The 17,251-nt window shown below is 42.4% G+C and overlaps 1 protein-coding gene across 1 annotated transcript in view; it reads left to right on the top strand.

The window, feature by feature from the left end:
- ppil2 (peptidylprolyl isomerase (cyclophilin)-like 2) overlaps window positions 1-16,701 on the top strand; it is a 324,215-nt gene extending 307,514 nt beyond the window's left edge. Inside the window, exons 18-20 of the mRNA XM_080208513.1 lie at window positions 287-349; window positions 5,421-5,563; window positions 8,022-16,701. Coding sequence (XP_080064639.1) covers window positions 287-349; window positions 5,421-5,563; window positions 8,022-8,118 — 303 coding nt within the window. The 3' untranslated portion in view covers window positions 8,119-16,701. The remainder of the gene's footprint in view (window positions 1-286; window positions 350-5,420; window positions 5,564-8,021) is intronic.
- The last annotated feature ends 550 nt before the right edge of the window (window positions 16,702-17,251 follow it).

Genomic DNA, 17,251 nt, shown 5'->3' on the forward strand with positions numbered 1-17,251 from the left:
TATGACTTTATTCATTGGTAAGAGAAGTGGTGATTGAATTTTTAACTCTGATACTTAACTGTGAATAGATGTAACTTAAATATATGATCAACTGCTTTTGTACACCATGCTTTAACACTCGTTGAATTCATGGGTTGCTTAGAATTTGGGTCAGGAGTTTCATGGCTGCTTGCATGCCTCTTTATATGTATTCTAATTCCCAGAGGCTGTGTGTGTCACACTGCAACATCGTTCATTTAACATCCATTTTGGCAAGAGCTGAACTTTTTTCTCTCTCTGCCCGCAGGAAGAGATCAAAATTGAGAAGACAGTCGTGTTTGTGGATCCTTTTGAAGAAGCAGATGTTTTGGTAAGTGCATGGAAAAAGATAATCACAAGCTCAGACACAGACATCTTCTGCTTTAACTCTGCCAGAGCTCGCTCATAATGGCAGTAAATCAAGAACAATAACATCATTTAAAACCCTGATCGGACATTGCGCCCCATGAGAGTTGTCTGCCTTTAATGGAACATTGATCTTTGTCCATACAGCTTATACTGTAATGGAGACACTATCTTTAATCACTTCTCCTGAGGAATGCCAATCGTGACTCAGTTGGTAGCATTCTTACCTCAGAATCCAAGTTATAGGTTCAAGTCCCACTTCAGAGATTTGAGCACAAAAATTTTGGCTGATGGAGAGAATACTGCCCTGTCAGAGGTACTGCTGAGATGCCAAGGGTCTGTCTGTTCTCTCAGGCAATCATAACAGTCTCTGAAAAAGAGTAGAGGAGTTATCCCTGGTGTCCTGCCCAATATTTATCTTTTGAGGCCAAGATACAATAAAGAAAGGACCTCTAATTATGCAGCACCTTATTGCATCCTCAGGACATCCCAAAGCAACTGACACCCAATGAATATTTTTCACATTTAGTCACTGTTGTGGAATCAAGCACAACACTGTTTTGGAGTAACATACATTGCAACTAACAGGAAGAATGTATTGGATAACAAGGATGAAAGGGGATAAGATGTGGATCAAAGACCCTCCCACCTCTCCCTCCACTGTTATAACTGATTGACTTTATCAAATTGTAAGTATGCTTAGTGGATGTTTCAGTCTCTCAAAGGCTTTGGATGCTGGGAGCAAAATTAAGCCCAGGTGAAATATTTCATTGACAGGACGTGACTTTATCAAATGTCCTCAATCAGTTTACAACACCACTTACATTTATACAGTGGACAGAATTTTATGATTTGCTTTTGGGCAGAATCCTCAGCGTCAGAGCTTGCCTCGCCAGCAACCTCAATCCCTGACAGATCGGGGCACCCGTTCTGAATAAAAATTTTTTAAAAAGATCTTTCAAATGAAAACAGGGAGATCCACAAACACTGGGACCACCTGCACCTGGAACCTCCCCAACGAAGGCCCCTCCCCTCCCCTCCCACAAACACGTCTCTCCCAATGGGAGCCACTCCCCCCAGCCCTGCCCCCTGGAAGTGCCTAGGTGTGACCCTTTCCCCCTGGGAGCTGTACTTACCTGTGTGTTCCTGGTGAGGCTCATTCGCCAGGTCCCTGTTGATCCATACCTGTTGTAAACCCCACTGATACGGTGTTATGCCAGTGGTGGGATTACTCCTTAGATGAGGGGATAATACACCGGGGCGCTCACTAATGATATTTAAATGTAAGGTAATTAGCTTCCTAACATTTCATGGCGAGAACTCCGTTACATCACTGGGGGAAAGGGGGTTGTGGGGAGAATGTTAGTAGGAAATCCCTCTGATGTATAAATTGTTTGGGGACTCCCATTGGATTCCTCGCCCCTACTGGCTTTCCTTCCCAGCAAAAACAGGGGCAGAAATTCCTCCCCACTAGTACCTTTCCCAAGCTGCTTCATGTGAGCCTTATCAAACATGGTTAAATAGATTGTTTCTATGTCTATCTTAATGGAAGAATTAAAGACTGAAATTCTAGAGAGAGAATTCCAGAGCATAAGGCCTTGTCAGCTGCCAAAGGCAAAGTAATTGAAGTTCAAAAACTCAAGGCCAGAATTGGAGGAACTCAAAGGATGGTCAGGCTGGAGGAGATTACAGAGATAGGAAGCTAAGGCCATGGTGGGATTTGAAAATAATTAAGAGAATTTTAAAATCAGTGCTACTTAAATGGAAAACAATGTTGGGGTGATTAGTGAATGGAAAATGGTGCAAGATGCAGGCACAGAGATTTGGATGACCATTTATGCAGGATCCATTCACAGAGGATTGAATATAGCAGGCCAATCAGGAGTATGTTGAATGTGAGACGACAAAGAAATGAATGAAGCTTTCAGCAGCAAATGTGGAGTTAGAAATTTTTAACAGTGACACAGAAATGTTGGCATCAGTTATGCCTGGTTGGGGCTCAGTCAATTGCCAACCAGAAGGATGAAGTCAACGGCTAGGGATCAGAGCTTGTGGTAAACTCCAAAGTAAGTCTTGGTCTTCCCAATATTTAGTTGGAGGAAATATCTGTTCATACACCAGGTGAGCAGTGTGACAATTGAAGGGATTGAGAGAGGTGATGGTGAGGTAGAGCTGGGTATTGTGCACATGTGGAAACTAACACTGTGTTCTCAAATGGTTTCACTAAGAGGTAGTTGATATGAGAACAAGGACGGGGCTAAGAAAAGATCCTTGGACACCAGCTAACAGTTTGGGAGTGGATAGAGAAGCCAATGCATTTGACTATGACTGGACTAAACAGGAATAGAAACTGATAAGTGCCATCCCAATCAACTAAACAATAGTCGTGAGGCTTTGGAGGAGGATGGTGTCCTCCAAAGGCTACAGAAACAATAGAAGAATAAGGAAGGACCTTTGTCACAGTTACATTGGATGTTGTTGACAAGAGTAGTCCCAGTGTTGTGGCAGAGAGAGCATCCAAAATAGTGGGGTTCAAACATGGAATTTAAGGATAGATGGACATGGATTTTGGGAGGTGACAGCACATTTAAGGACTGTAGAGAGGAATGGGAGATTGGGGATGGGGTAGTAGTTTACTGGGACTGAGGCGTCAGGAGCTGATTTATTTTTTGCAGAGAGGTGTGATTATGAGGAATGTGAAGGAGAGGAGAACAATAGCTGTGAGAGAGGAAATTGTCAGCAAGTTAGTGGGAATTAAGTTAAGGGAACAAGAGGTAGATCTCACGGACAAGATAAGGTTGGAGAGGTCAGGTTTAGGGCTAGAGTGGGGGAACCTTAAGAGCAAGCTTGAACTGGTGGGCTGGGGAAGGAGGGAAATAGCAAAGACAGCTGAAAGGATGCTTTCAGTCTTACTCACGTTATGGAGGTAAGGGTGGGGAAGACAAGTTTAATGAAAAATTTTGCAGCATAGAAAAGAAACTGGGAATATCTTTACATCCTGGAATACTGACAACTTTTGGCAGATGAGAGCAGATGTATGTAGACCAACCATACCTGGTGGTAAATGGCTAAACCGATTGTCCAACGTATCCATTTAAAACTGTTATGAACTCTGCACAATGAACTCCCATTCCAGTTATTTCCTTCCGAGTACTTAGCTATCATTTTATTGTGTACTAAAAATTGTTTTAAAGAGGTACTACCGACATCAGACTTCCCTTTAAAACCATATTTTATAAGAAGTATGGTATAGTTTGAATACATTTAGATTTTTTTCCAATTAAACAATGTACAAATGAGCTTATTGGCCATGAAAATCCTCCCTCAGTGTACCCAAACAAGCGCCGGAGTGTGGCGACTAGGGATTTTCACAGTAACTTCATTGCAGTGTTAATGTAAGCCTACTTGTGACACTAACAAATAAACTTAAAATTAAACTTAAAACTTATTGGAAGAATTTTCTGAGTGTTTCCAAGCTGAAAGTGTGGAGAGCTAAATTGGCCTGCACAGTTGAAGTATCTGAGTCAGTGGCAATATCTGCACTTTTAGTTCCTTTTCATTGCTGAACTTGGTAGTTTGTAGTAGACACTTTCCTCCAATGGTGTCATCAGCACCTACTGCATGCTAACTACTGTATTACAGAAGTTTTGCAGGTCTTTTCTCACCAAGGAGGAGAAGAGCACCATTATTTTTCTTATCAGTGCATCCCACAATTTTGATCCGGTGATGTGTTTCAGTGAAATTCAGGTTGTTTCATTATATTATCACAGAGAAAAGGTTTGCCAAATATTTTCGAACAAGACACGCCCTTTTTTAAATTGCATCAGTCAGAAGAATAATCGCAATCCACCACAACTGAATGATCACAATCCCTTTTTCAAAGTTTAAGTTCAAAGTTTACTTATTAGTGTCACAAGTAGGCTTACATTAACACTGCAATAAAGTAACTGTGAAAATCCCCTAGTTGCCATCCTCCGGCGCCTTTTCGGTACACTGAAGGAGAATTTAGCACGACCACTGCGCCTAACCGGCCTGTCTTTTAGATTTTTTCAATCCCAGTGCTTCTCTACCTTGGAAGGGATTTCGTCAGAAATGACTAACTACTTTCATCGAAGAAATACGAAAGGTCTTTCTAACTTTCCGGATGAAACCAAATTGGTAACCGGAACTAGCCCAATGAACCTCCATTGATTTCAGCACAGAATGCTGACACTCAGTGTATTAGCCTGTTGCCAATTGAGGACGTTAACCGTTGTAACTACCGGATGAGTGTTGATGGATATCACAGAATGAGAGCAATGTCCTGTGGAGTTGGATATAAGAACATAAGAAATAGGAGCAGGAGTAGGCCATCTAGCCCTTCGAGCCTGCCCCGTCATTCAGTAAGATCATGGCTGATCTGTCGTGGCTCAGTTCCACATTCCCGCCCTCTCCCCATAACCCTTAATCCCCTCGCTTATCAAAAACCCATCAACCCGTGTCTTAAAAATATTTAGCGAGGCAGCCTCCACCACCTCAACAGGCAGAGAATTCCAGAGATTCACCACCCTTTGAGTGAAGAAGTTCCTCCTCAACTCCGTTCTAAACTGCCCCCCCCTTTATCTTGAGGCTGTGCCCCCTAGTCCTACTGTCCTTTCTGAGCGGGAAGAATCTCTCCACCTCTATCCTATCCATCCCATTCATCATCTTATACGTCTCAATGAGATCTCCCCTCATTCTTCTAAACTCTAACGAGTACAAGCCTAGTTTATTCAGCCTCTCCTCATAGCTCAACCCCCTCAACTCCGGTATCAGCCTAGTGAACCTCCTCTGCACTCCCTCCAAGGCCAAAATATCCTTGCGTAAGTACGGCAACCAAAACTGCACACAGTACTCCAGCTGCGGCCTCACCAATGCCCTATACAGCCGCAGCAAGACCTCCCTACTTTTATATTCAATCCCCCTCGCTATGAAGGCCAGCATCCCTATATATATGCAGGGTGAAAGCATTATACAATGTGTGAAAGTTACGTTACCAGTTGCTTCTTTGTTGTCAGATTGAAAAAGAAAGGGAGGAAGCTCGGAACAAGGAAGAAGAGGAAAAAGCCAAAGCAAAGCCAGTTGTGCCGAAAAGCAGTTCAAGCGATGCCCCAAAAACCTACCGACAAGGTGTTGGTAAATACATTAATATGGGAGCTACGTAAGTGCCATCTTCCATTCTCAGAGCACTTAAACTCTAAACCTTCACATCAAATGAACAGGGTTCTGGGAAACTCAGCATTCGTTTCAGCAACAAATAAATCAAGCATCATCAAGAACAGTTCACAGTTTGATATCACACACTAACTGCCTGATCCTTTCAGCTATTTGCATTTTCTTTATTAATAAAAACATTGGCCAAAATTCTCTCAGAATATTGTTCAGTGTAATCTCCAGTGGGAAACAGTGCAATTCCCATGAGTGGGGCAGCAGGCTCCCGATCACAATTCACCCACACTTAGACATTTTGTTGGAGGTTAGGGTGACTTTTGTCATGAAAAAGAAGCACAGGACCCAAAGACGCTGGCAAGACCAGCTGCTCAAATTGGGAAGGACACCCCAATGTCAAAGTGAAGTTGAAGGTTCCCCACATCTCCCCCATCCCCCCACAGATATCACAACCCCATGCAGACATGGGGAAAACATCCCCAAACCCTCGACCATGGAGGGGCAACCTTCCCCCTACTCCTCCAAGTGAATGACACCCCATTATGGGAGTGCCTATGATCCTGACTCCTTGGGCACTTTCTTCAGGACCCATCCCTTTCATATCTCACTCTCTATAGTGGCCAGTAGTGATTCCCACTGGCTTCACGTTGCACCAGAGGATGGGAGAATCGAAGGGGCCCAGTGAAGATTTATGCAAATTTAAATGTGGAAATGAGTTCTCCCCAGTACAAGTTCCGTTATGGCCCTTTCGCAAGAGTGTCTGGCTATAATGTGATTTGTCCCTGTGCAACAGGTCTGGAGAGCCACCCCCATTTATTTTGATTTTGTTTTGACATTTCTGCAAGTATTTTGTGCACCTGTCTTCTCGATGAGACTTTTTTCCTACTCTTCAGTAGAGATTCTGTCGCTATGAGACAGGACAAGGACAAAGATTTTGGATGTTACTTACTCCATAACCTCTAATACTCTTCCGCAATAAATTATGAGATGCAAAAAAAACTGAAACTGCATACGTTAGAAATCTGTGAGCGCCAGAAATGGACAACAGGTCAGATAACATCAATCAGAAGAAAAGACGTATGTACCCTTTGTTAAAATAGGCATGGTGAAAGCTACATGACGTGTACGCTGACCTGCATGTGTTTCCATTGTTTTATGATAGGATAACAGATGGGATGACCTGCAATAATTTCACACCACTGGGGCAAACAGTCTCAGATTTGAGTGTTGTAGCCCTGACTCTACATCAGTCACCTCAAGAGTTACACAGCAAGGGATCCTTCATCTTCGCTGTTCAGGGCCTTCCACTGGCTCATTTTACCTTGAAACTGCAAACACTTGAGGTGGAATTTCCCCCATTCCACCCATCACAGGAATTGTAGCCGGGGGGAGCGGGGAGTAGACCACGTAAAAGTCCGTTGACCTGGGATGGGATTTTCTGCTCTTGGGGCGAGCGTGGCCGGAGAATCACGTCCTTTATTTCATTCTTGTTTTATAACTTTGTTGTGCCAGTTTTCCCACAACTAGATTCTGTGTAGCTCTCCCTCCTTCAGCCAGAAGCCCAGGCTGAGTGCGCTAACATCCTCATTTTGGTACCTTGACTGACTAGTGGGAAGTGTTTTCATAGCATATCCATCACCGTGCACTGCTCGAGCTGCCCTTCCACTTGACATGGAGCCTCAGTCCTTGCATAAAAATGAGAAGTTCCAGAAGCACAATTGATGATTTATTATAACTATAGAATCCTTATTATAATATGGCTTGATAAATATGCCTTGAGCAAGTGACATTCATTTAGCACTTCTAACACAATAAAATATCCCATTTCACAGGGGTGCATCTACCAGAATTTGGCACCAAGCTCCCAGTGCTCCCTCTAAGCTAGGCAGTTGCACAGCCACAGTACAATAAACAAGCTGTGTACAACCAGCATTTGCTTTAAGAAGCTCACGTGTGCGGCCACTGGGTGCACAACTGTCTTGAATGTACCGGACAGACACTGTAATCAGGCAGCGCTCAACAATGAAAAGTTAGAGGAATCCTAGCAAATCACTTCAGGGAGGTTTTAGGATAGATGATCAAAAGCTTTGTCAAAGAACTTGGTTTAAAGTTGCATTTTAAAGGTGGAGAGAACCCAGAGTGGTTTCGGGCAGGAATTCTCGAGTTTTAGGGCCCAGGCAGCTGAAGACACAGCCTCCAATGGAGGAGCAATGAAAATCAGAGTGCTGCGTGAAGCCAGCTTTGAAGGGGTGAAGAGATCTGAAGGTTGTCTGGTTGGAGCACGTTACAGAGATAGGAAAGCTTGAGGTTATGAATTAATTTGAAAACAAGGGCGAGAATTTTAAAATCGAGGCGTGCAGGTTCAGTTGCGGCTGTCCAATTTATATTTTGATCTCCTCCCTCTTTGTCCCCATCTCTCTCTTTTCACATCTTTTCTTTTTCTGTATCAGAAAACGAGTGGCAGAGGACCAAGACAACAGCCCCTCCACCAGCAACACCAAAAAAATCAAAGGAATCACCGGCTTTGGCAATTTTAGCTCATGGTAGAACTGGCACCAAGCTGCAAATGAGCAAGTGAAGAGAGCGACAGCGAGCAGCAATGCCACAAGATCTCACTCACATTCAAAAGATCTAAAAATTCCAGAGGTTGTAAAATAAGTGACTGAATTTCTATGAAAAAAAACTTTTTTTCCAATAACTAAACGTAGCGTGATGAGGAAGTATATCCCTGAGTGTCTTTGTTATGCAGTAGTGAATATGAGAATGTAATTGTTGCATTTTGTTTCCTTGATGATGGACCAGATTCTTGGGTTTGTTGAAACCTCGGCTGCAGATGACCAGATCAGCTATTACTTGGTCCTTTTTAAAAAGGATAACTTTTCCCTGAGCTGCTTTAATGAAACTCAGTTGGATCCCTAGCTGAGGTGATTCATCCTTTTGGTGTGTGTGATCCCGTTGAGTTCAGACTTCCTCGTAAGAAAACGAAGCAGGTGTAAGAGAGCATTGCTCATGTGTTTGCTTCACTGAACTGGGTGACTCTGGTGTTGGTTCTGACAAAGCAGCTTACTTTGCCTTCATTAAATTGTTGAAAAATGACAAAGAACTCTTCCTGTTCCAGTAACTTCATCCATTTTGCTGAGAAATTCAGAACTCAGAGTGATTACTGGAGCAATTGTAATAAGTCTTAATCTGCTTAATGCCTCAAAATGGTTCAGATTTATGTGGTGGGATAGAAAGTTGCCACTTGCATGAATTTGAGTCTACACTCTAATCTTCTGCTTCAACACTTTCAGTGCTAAACTCACCCAGAGGCAACCCGTTTCTGCGTGGGTTCCTGCAGGTGCTCTGGTTTCCTCTTATTCCAGCTTATACCTGACCTGGGATCACTAAAGTAATGCAGATTAGGTTGATTGGCAGGGGGATTAGCAGGGTAAATATGTGGGGTTACAGGGATAAGGCTTGGGTGGGATTGTTGCTGGTGTGAGCTTGATGGGCCGAATGGCCTCCTTCTCCACTGTTGGGGTTCTATGATTCACCCAGCGCTGCGAGATTGCATTTACATTTGAGGTGGGACATAGATTTTAAGAAGAAATTTGAGGGCGGCATTGTACCCAGGTGGTTAGCACTGCTGCCTCACAGCACCAGGGACCTGGATTTTATTCTGGCCTCGGGTCACTATCTGTATGGAGTTTGCACATCTTCCCCATCTGTGTGGGTTTCCTCCAAGTGCTCCAGTTTCCTCCCACAGTCCAAAGATTTGCAGGTTAGGTTGATTGACCATGCTAAGTTGACCTCAGTGTCAGAGGATTAGCAGAGTAAATATGTGGGGTTATGGGAATAGGGCTTGGGTGGGATTGTGGTTGGTGCTGGTTTGATGGGCTGAATGACCTCCTTCTGCATTGTAAGGATTCTGTGATTCTAAGAGAGGGCGGTTGACTAGTCCGCCGTGGTGAGTTACTGTGAATTCTGCAGATTATATATAATGCAGCTAAAATGTGCCAGTCATAAAGAACGTGGATATTTTCCCTTTCATTCTCATTGACCTCAGCTTGATTAGGACACCTTGGTGCCACTCTCAGTCATATTCGACGTTGATTTTGAGGGCAACTACTCTCACCTCTTTTCTGCCAAACAACACTTGTTTTCATGTCTGGATCCATGTGGTGCTTGGATTTTAATTAACTGGTTTACTGGTGTCACATTGTGGTATCCTTGAGGTCTACTTCCATCTCTTTCCGGGAGCAGCTAATAGGATAACAGTTAGCTGGGTAGACTGAGCTACTTTTTGTCCTGGACAATCTTGCACATTGTCAGGTAGAAAGCAGTGTCGTAGCAACAGCAAAATAGCTTGGATGGTGAGCAGGTATTCAGCACTGCTGTCAGGATGTTGTCAGGGTCCACGGTCTTGGCTGTGTCAGCTGAACTCAAGCACCTCTTGTCACGAGGGGTTTGTCAAATTAGTTGAGCATTGGCTTTTACAATGTGTGTGTGGGGGTGGGTAGATGCTGAGCAGAGTTATTCATTCACAGACACCTTACCCATCTACCATTGTTCATGTGCTGGCCTGTAAACATGGCTTGTCCTGCTGGATTATTAACACAGGCTAGTTCATTTAATTCAATTCTTTCATTTATGTTTGCTAAATATATCCATGCAATGCAAATTCTGAGATGACTAGATTTGAACCTGTACTCAGTGCACACATGCGTACGTAGCTTCCAGTAGCTACATTAGGAAGACAACTGTTCTGAGAATTCATACAAATACAGCCGCTATTTACAGTAGGGCTCAAAGACATATTTCCACCTGTTGTCTGAATAGATCAAACTGCCTAGACAACCAAATTGAATAGAATAAATCCTAAGCAGACGGTCAGAAACTGCATCTTGGACTAAAATGAGCCTTTGCACATTGTACTATTATGTGGATTCCCTACCATGTGAAAACACAGCTGGCAGTAACTAACATTTAAAGTGGCTGTCAGACTCATGTGCAAAGATATTTATAGATACATATACATTTTCTTCTTGTTAATAATGTGTTGAAAACTGTTTGCCATGGACACAAAAGAAAAATCAGCTTGGAACATTCTGAATCAAGTATGTAATGAGCAACTCCATGCCACAAAACTAACAACATTTGGCACTAGATCAATAGATTACTCACTAGCTTATATCTGACCTGGGATCACTAAATGTATTCCTGTCAATTTGATTAACTCAAAATTTATCGAAAGAAAGTTACATGAATAAACGTAGTTATAATCAAACAAGGCGTAAAATGTACAAGACTGATTGTAATTTTGTTGTATGTAAATTGTCAAAGGTAGCTATTTATGGAACGGAATTTTAATTTCTGAGGTTTCTTCTAAACATTTTTCCACAATGTAGAAAACCTTTAGCTCAGGATGTACGACAGAAGGAATCTGTTGTTTATTATTCTTGTTTGGGATGTAAACATTGCTGACAGGGGCCGAATTTTTTGTCCATCCCTAATTCCCTTTGAAAATGTAGTGATGAGCCACCATCATGAACTGCTGCAGTCCACATGGTATAAATAGACCTAGAGTGCTGTTACAATGGAGTTCCAGGTTTTAGCAACAGCAGCAGTGAAGGAACCGTGATATAGTTCCAAGTCAGAATGATAGATGGTTTGAAGTGGAATTTGCAAGCTGATGGTGTTTCCTTGTGCCTGCTGCCCTTGTCCATTTAGGTAGTAAAGGTCTTGGTTTGGAATATTGCTCGGCAAGTTATTTGGCTCCAAGTTTAGCGTTTTGGTGTTTAGTCTCGTTTTTGATGGAACCTTTGTGATATTTCACTGTTGCCTTATCACACGAAGGGATAATGGCTCATTGGGCTGAACAGGGCTGCCTTGCAATCTGGGATTGTAATTTGGTTAAATGGAGGTAACCAAAACCACATGGTAGAAGTTGGCTGGAAGGGGTTTGTATAGGTGAAACACTCCCAAGCTGACACTGCTGGTGAGAGAGCTGGGATCCAGATCTAAAAACAGTGACACCAAAGATTGATAACATCTGTATTCTCAATGGCAGACAATGACAAGGCTAGCAAAGCAGTTTCCAATGTTTGTTAGCAGCTGCGGCTGCAGCACTATGTAGTTCTGGTTTAAATACACAGAATAAATTCAGTACAAACACAGCATGTATCCATCACGTACTTTGTTCTGTGACGGTACTGATGGCTAACACCTTAATTATATTTGTTTTCTGTATGTTTTGAGTGAAAGCCCAGAACCAGGTATTAGGTTCCTGTGCAGTATAGGTGAAGATTACGCTACCTGTAGCCTGTACCCTGAAGGTGTTGAGCCCCTTATGTGCTCGGTCTGGGGGCTACATATGCTACTGTCCATTTGGATTCTGTTCCAGAACAGACAGAAATAAACTAAGTAAACTAAACAACATTCCTGATGGACATTCTATCATTAGATCTTGGTTCAGTCTCAGGGCTTGCTTAATCTGAAAATTAGACACCACGGTATCTGCTTAGAAAGGAGACACTTAGAATATAGAACATAGAAAAACTACAGCACAAACGGGCCCTTTGGCCCACAAGTTGCATCAAACATATCTCTACCTACTAGACTTATCTATAACCCTCAGTCTTACTAAATCCCATGTACTCACCCAGAAGTCTCTTAAAAGATCCTATTGAATCCACTTGCATTTATATATCTCCTGTTCTTATGTTCTGTCGTGTTCTCAAGCCATCCAAAAACCAATGAGTTAATTTTGAGCTAACAGTTGTTGGTCTTGGAGTCAAATGTGGTAAGTATGATGTGTGCAGCAAGACCGCAGAAATAGCAAGTGATCAGGTAATCTGACGGTGGTTTTGGATTTGGAAAGGGATTAGCCAGGAAACCTGGAGAATAGCCTACTGTAGTAGAAATGAAATCACCATGGGATCTTTTGCATCTACCTGTACAAGCAGGCAGGCCTCGGTTTAACCTAACATCCAAAAAGGCTTCACCTCTGACAATGCAGCACTCCTTCATTGAGTTGTTAGCCTAGCTTGGCTGTTCCAAGTCTTAGAATATGCTTTGAGCATATAACCTTCTGATTCAGAGAAGAGCAAACTGTGAGCCACGTAGCTTAGAGGTGAAGCTGTTCCTTTGTCTTTTTTTTAAACACATTGGTATTTGTTTCTCATCAATAATTCTCTCCATGTGATCATTTAAATGAAGCTCTTTAATTTAATGGTCCAGTCTACCAAGATTTAAGCGTGATTGAAATTTTCAATTTATTTATTTTAATGAGCTTCTTATAAATCTGTCTTTCAAATAAATTTGGTGCATCTATTTATTCATAAGAATGCTAATAGTCTCATATATCACCCAGGGAAGAAGTTTGTTGATGCTTACTTTGCCAGGGAGAGGAAAATGTGATCCTTGTAAAGCCCTTTGCATTTTAATTGTTGCACGGCGGTTATGTTAGAATTGTCAACCGTGATAAAATTAATTTGAATGACTTTCAGATTCAAATCAGCATGAAGATGTTGAGGGAAAATCTATGGAGTTGGGTTCACCGAACAAAACTATAGCAGGAAACTCCAACTTAAGGAATGGATTCATTTATACTTCTGGTAGTGAAGAAAATGTTAACACGTTATATGTTTTGGAGTTGAACTTTTATTTCTGGTTGATCTTAAATTAGATGATTCCAAGAGCTTACCAGTTACATACCAGCCTTTAAATAGAGACATTTCTAAAGATAGAAAGAACTAAGATTTATATACTGACTTATCACATCACTCAACTCCCAAAGCACTTCATAAGCAGTGAAATACTTCGCAGTCCAGCCATTATGTAGACAAACAAATTATTTACTTGTACAGTCAGGCCATGAAAACCAATGTGACCTTCCTGAATGCTGTTCAGCACTGAGTGTGGTCCATAAAGTCTAATCAGTGATAACCAGGTACATCTACTCTAGACTTTACCTTAGCGCAGAAATACAAGTTCAGTTTTACTCTCATTCAGTTGATGTGTTGGTCAGAGGATAAAGTTGTGCTGTAACCTGTGTGAGTAAAGCAAACCTTCACATCAGCAAAAAAGCAAACACATGTATTTATATCTTGCCCGTAATGTTATAACATATTTCATAGAGAGAGCTAAGTATAGATGGTGAGTGGTGTTGGGGAGACAACTAAAGATCAAAGATATGGGTTTTGAGGGGGCTTTTATAGGAGAAGCTTCCAGAGCCAAGACTCAGAGAGCCGATGCAGACTTGATGGGCTGAATGCTGTCTTTCTGCACTGTCAGAATTCTATGAATCTAAGACAGCTGATGGCTCCACAATATCAAGCGGAGTAGAGAACTGGCATATAAAGGTCAGTGTTAAAGGAGCAGAATGCACTCACAATAAGTTGGAATAGGTTGCAGAGATTCAGATGCAGGGAAAGGCCATAGATGGTCTCTTAGACAGGTATAATTACGCATTTAAGGCAATGGAGGTTGACAAGGACAGAGAGATAAGGGCATAGCATGGGATTTAATGGGAGTGGCAGAATTTTGGATTGGTTCTGTTTTATGCAAAATGAAACTGAGCTATGGCGACAACATTGGAATAGTCAAGTCTGGAAAGTGAATGAGGGTTTTGGTAGTGCTGGGAGATAGGTAGTGTTATGGGGGTAGAATGATGACTCTACTGGGGGCTAGAATGGAGAGTTCCAAGCTTAGTCAGCCTCCTACACACACAGGCCATTAAGAGTGCACATTCAGCCTGAGCGTGGGATTTGGTGGGGAAGTATGGATGTTAGTGGAAATGATAGAGATCATGAAGGCATCACATCTTGTGACCAGATAAATCAAAAGGCTATGAATGACAAAATTGATTTTGGGTGAGGCTGAATCCACAAAGAAGGGCATAGGTGAGGATCGCTGGAGTGCTGAAGAGATAGCTACCAGGCTGAGAGAACCAACACAAGGGGAAAACTTGACTTTATCTTCACCAATCGACCTATCTCAGATGCCTCTGTCCATGACCAAATTTGCAGGACTGACCACCGGCCGGTGGTTTTGGAGATGAAGTCCCATCTTCACATTGAGGACACCCTTTGTCATGTTCTGAGATACTGCCAGCATGCTGAATAGGATACAGATTCTAGCAGCTTAGAATGAGCCTCCCTAAGGCATCTGTGAGCCATCAGATTTGTATTCACCCTCATGGCTTAACATGTTCCTCAATCCACCATTGGCATCAAGTCAGGAGGCTAATCATGGTTCAATGAGGATTATAGAAGCGCATGCAAGGATTGACACCAGGAGTAGCTTGTCATGCCCCAGTACATTCTGAAGCTCAAACTGTTCTTTATATTTTAAGACTGACCACAAAAGTCTGCAAAAGATGTCCACCCAAGGATCAGCAACTTCTGTGGATTCAAACCACTCCCTTGTCTTCAGTGAGAACAAAAGGAACATTGCAGGCTGATGTGGAATCAATATCTTTTTCTGAAACTAGTTCAAAAAGGTCTTTCAAATACAAAGACAGTGGCTGTCTCAAACTCTCGAGGCATTAAACTCACAACACAGGAGGTGTACTCAGTATGACCATCGGCTTTTGTTTGGATGAGTTGTTACTCAGTGCAAGATTTATCAGGAGACTTGGGAGAGTGGCAGAAGATAGGACCCTGAAGGAGCAATAATATAATATAGGGCGAGGTGTTCATCTCAGCAGCCATTACTATTCCTAGCTCCTATTCTCCTCAATAAACTCCTCTGTGTTACTTTGAGTTTTGATGTTAGATTATACATTCCTGGTTTACAAATTAACTTGCTGGCACTGGCATCTTGATGTGACTCATCCCAGGCAAAGGAGATCTCCTCTCTGAGGAACCAGTTAAGGCCAACTGATTCTCTTTATTATGTCTGTCTATGTATTAGTGTTACAAGTTGGCTTACATTAACACTGTAATGAAGTTATCGATTACCTGTTCGGGAACATTGAGGGAGAATTTAGCATAGCCAATGCACCTAACCAGCACGTCTTTCACACTGTGGGAGGAAACCGGAGAACCTGAAGGATACAGGGAGAACGTGCGGACTCTGCAGTGTCTCACGGTAAAAATGTGGGGTTACAGGGATAGGCCCTGGGTGGGATTGAAGGGCCGAATGGCGGCTTCTGCACTGTAAGGATTCTGTGATTCTAAGCATTCTGGAAAAGAGTATTTGTGGAACAGGTTTTTAAACCTGAGACTAAGGTCATGGTTTACCAGGCAGCATGCCCCCCATAACCTTATGTGCTTCAAAGACTTAGACAACCTGCATCAGGCACCTCAAAGCACTGGAGAAGTCACCAGTGCTGGATTTGCCAGATTATACCAAACCAGTGACAAGAAAGATGGTCCTTTGGCAGTGGCTTCTCCCAAGTGTCAGGGAAGATAATGATGACATGAAAATATCAGGACACTCCAATAAATTTGAATATTTTTTCTGTTTATTTTTAAGACAATGGGAAAATATAAGCTGCATAAGGCAGAGACAGTTTGGTTATGCTAATGGCTCCAGAGCTTTAGATATGTTGATGAGCCCAACAACACTGCAAACAGATGATTACCTAAGGTAAGCTGGCAACAACGGGGAGCAGAACATAAAGATTTGAATAAGGTTTCAGCGGTTCAACAGAGAAGACAAGGTGCAAGCTTTGCATTTACATCTAAAAGCTGGAGTCTCAAAATTAAGGCAGTCAAGTTTTGCTTCTGAAGAAACTTGCTCCGATAAGGGGGATCAAAAAGGGAAGATGATTAAACCTAGGTAGGTAGCTGTTACTTAGATATCAGCCATGGCAGAATTAGCTGTTTTTAACTCCCAGCAAGCAGTACTTGTGAAGAAAGCCTATCTTGTAAAACCAGTTGTATGTTGGTTTTATCTCAGAAGGAAACCTCAAAGGGATATACCTGCCTGGTGTGGTAACGGTTACTGGATTTTGTATAGTTTTTAAAATCTATTGGATGCTGTGGAACATTCAGGGAGGGTGAGCGTTGGAGGTAGTGAAACAAATGTTTAGAACTGGGTAAGGTGAGTGATATTATACGTTGCCATTATTTTCATTGTGTACTTCTAGTTGACTTTATTGTTGTCTATTTTATTGCTTAATAAACATTTTTATTGAAAATATCACAATGTCTAGGACATAATTCTCTGGATTTCAAACCTTTCCTCACATTAGGGATGTTTTTGGACTCAGGTTCACTGGAGTCGCAAGATCTCACAAGAATCGGAAAATGAGATTCTTGCCGGCGAAATCCCATTTTCCAATTTGCCCCACCCCCTCGCTGATGGACTGTAACCTCACTTAAATGCATTTAAGTGAATATAAACACATTTAAAGGACTTCCCCACCATATGATCCCGTCAGTGAGGTTTACAAGAGGTGTTGAAAAACAGGGAACCTGCCGGAGGCACAAAAGTAAGTATAGATCCCCCGGGAGAGGAGACTAATAGCCCAGGCAGTGTCCTGGCATCCTGGCAGTGTGAACTTGGTGGTGCCAGGGGACTTTGGCAGTGCAAGCCCTCTAGGGGGTGCCATTGGGGATGTTCCCCTTGCACTTAGAGGGGAGGATTTGCCCTGGTGTTTGAGAGTGTGGGGGAGGTGGGATAGAGTGGACAGGTTTCATTTTAATGCTGCCCTTTAAAATCCATGCCCTGAGCTCTATGTTGCCGGCTC

This window comes from Carcharhinus amblyrhynchos, chromosome 20, assembly GCF_965287045.1.
Source record: "Carcharhinus amblyrhynchos chromosome 20, sCarAmb.v2.hapA, whole genome shotgun sequence".
Classification (NCBI taxonomy): domain Eukaryota; kingdom Metazoa; phylum Chordata; class Chondrichthyes; order Carcharhiniformes; family Carcharhinidae; genus Carcharhinus; species Carcharhinus amblyrhynchos.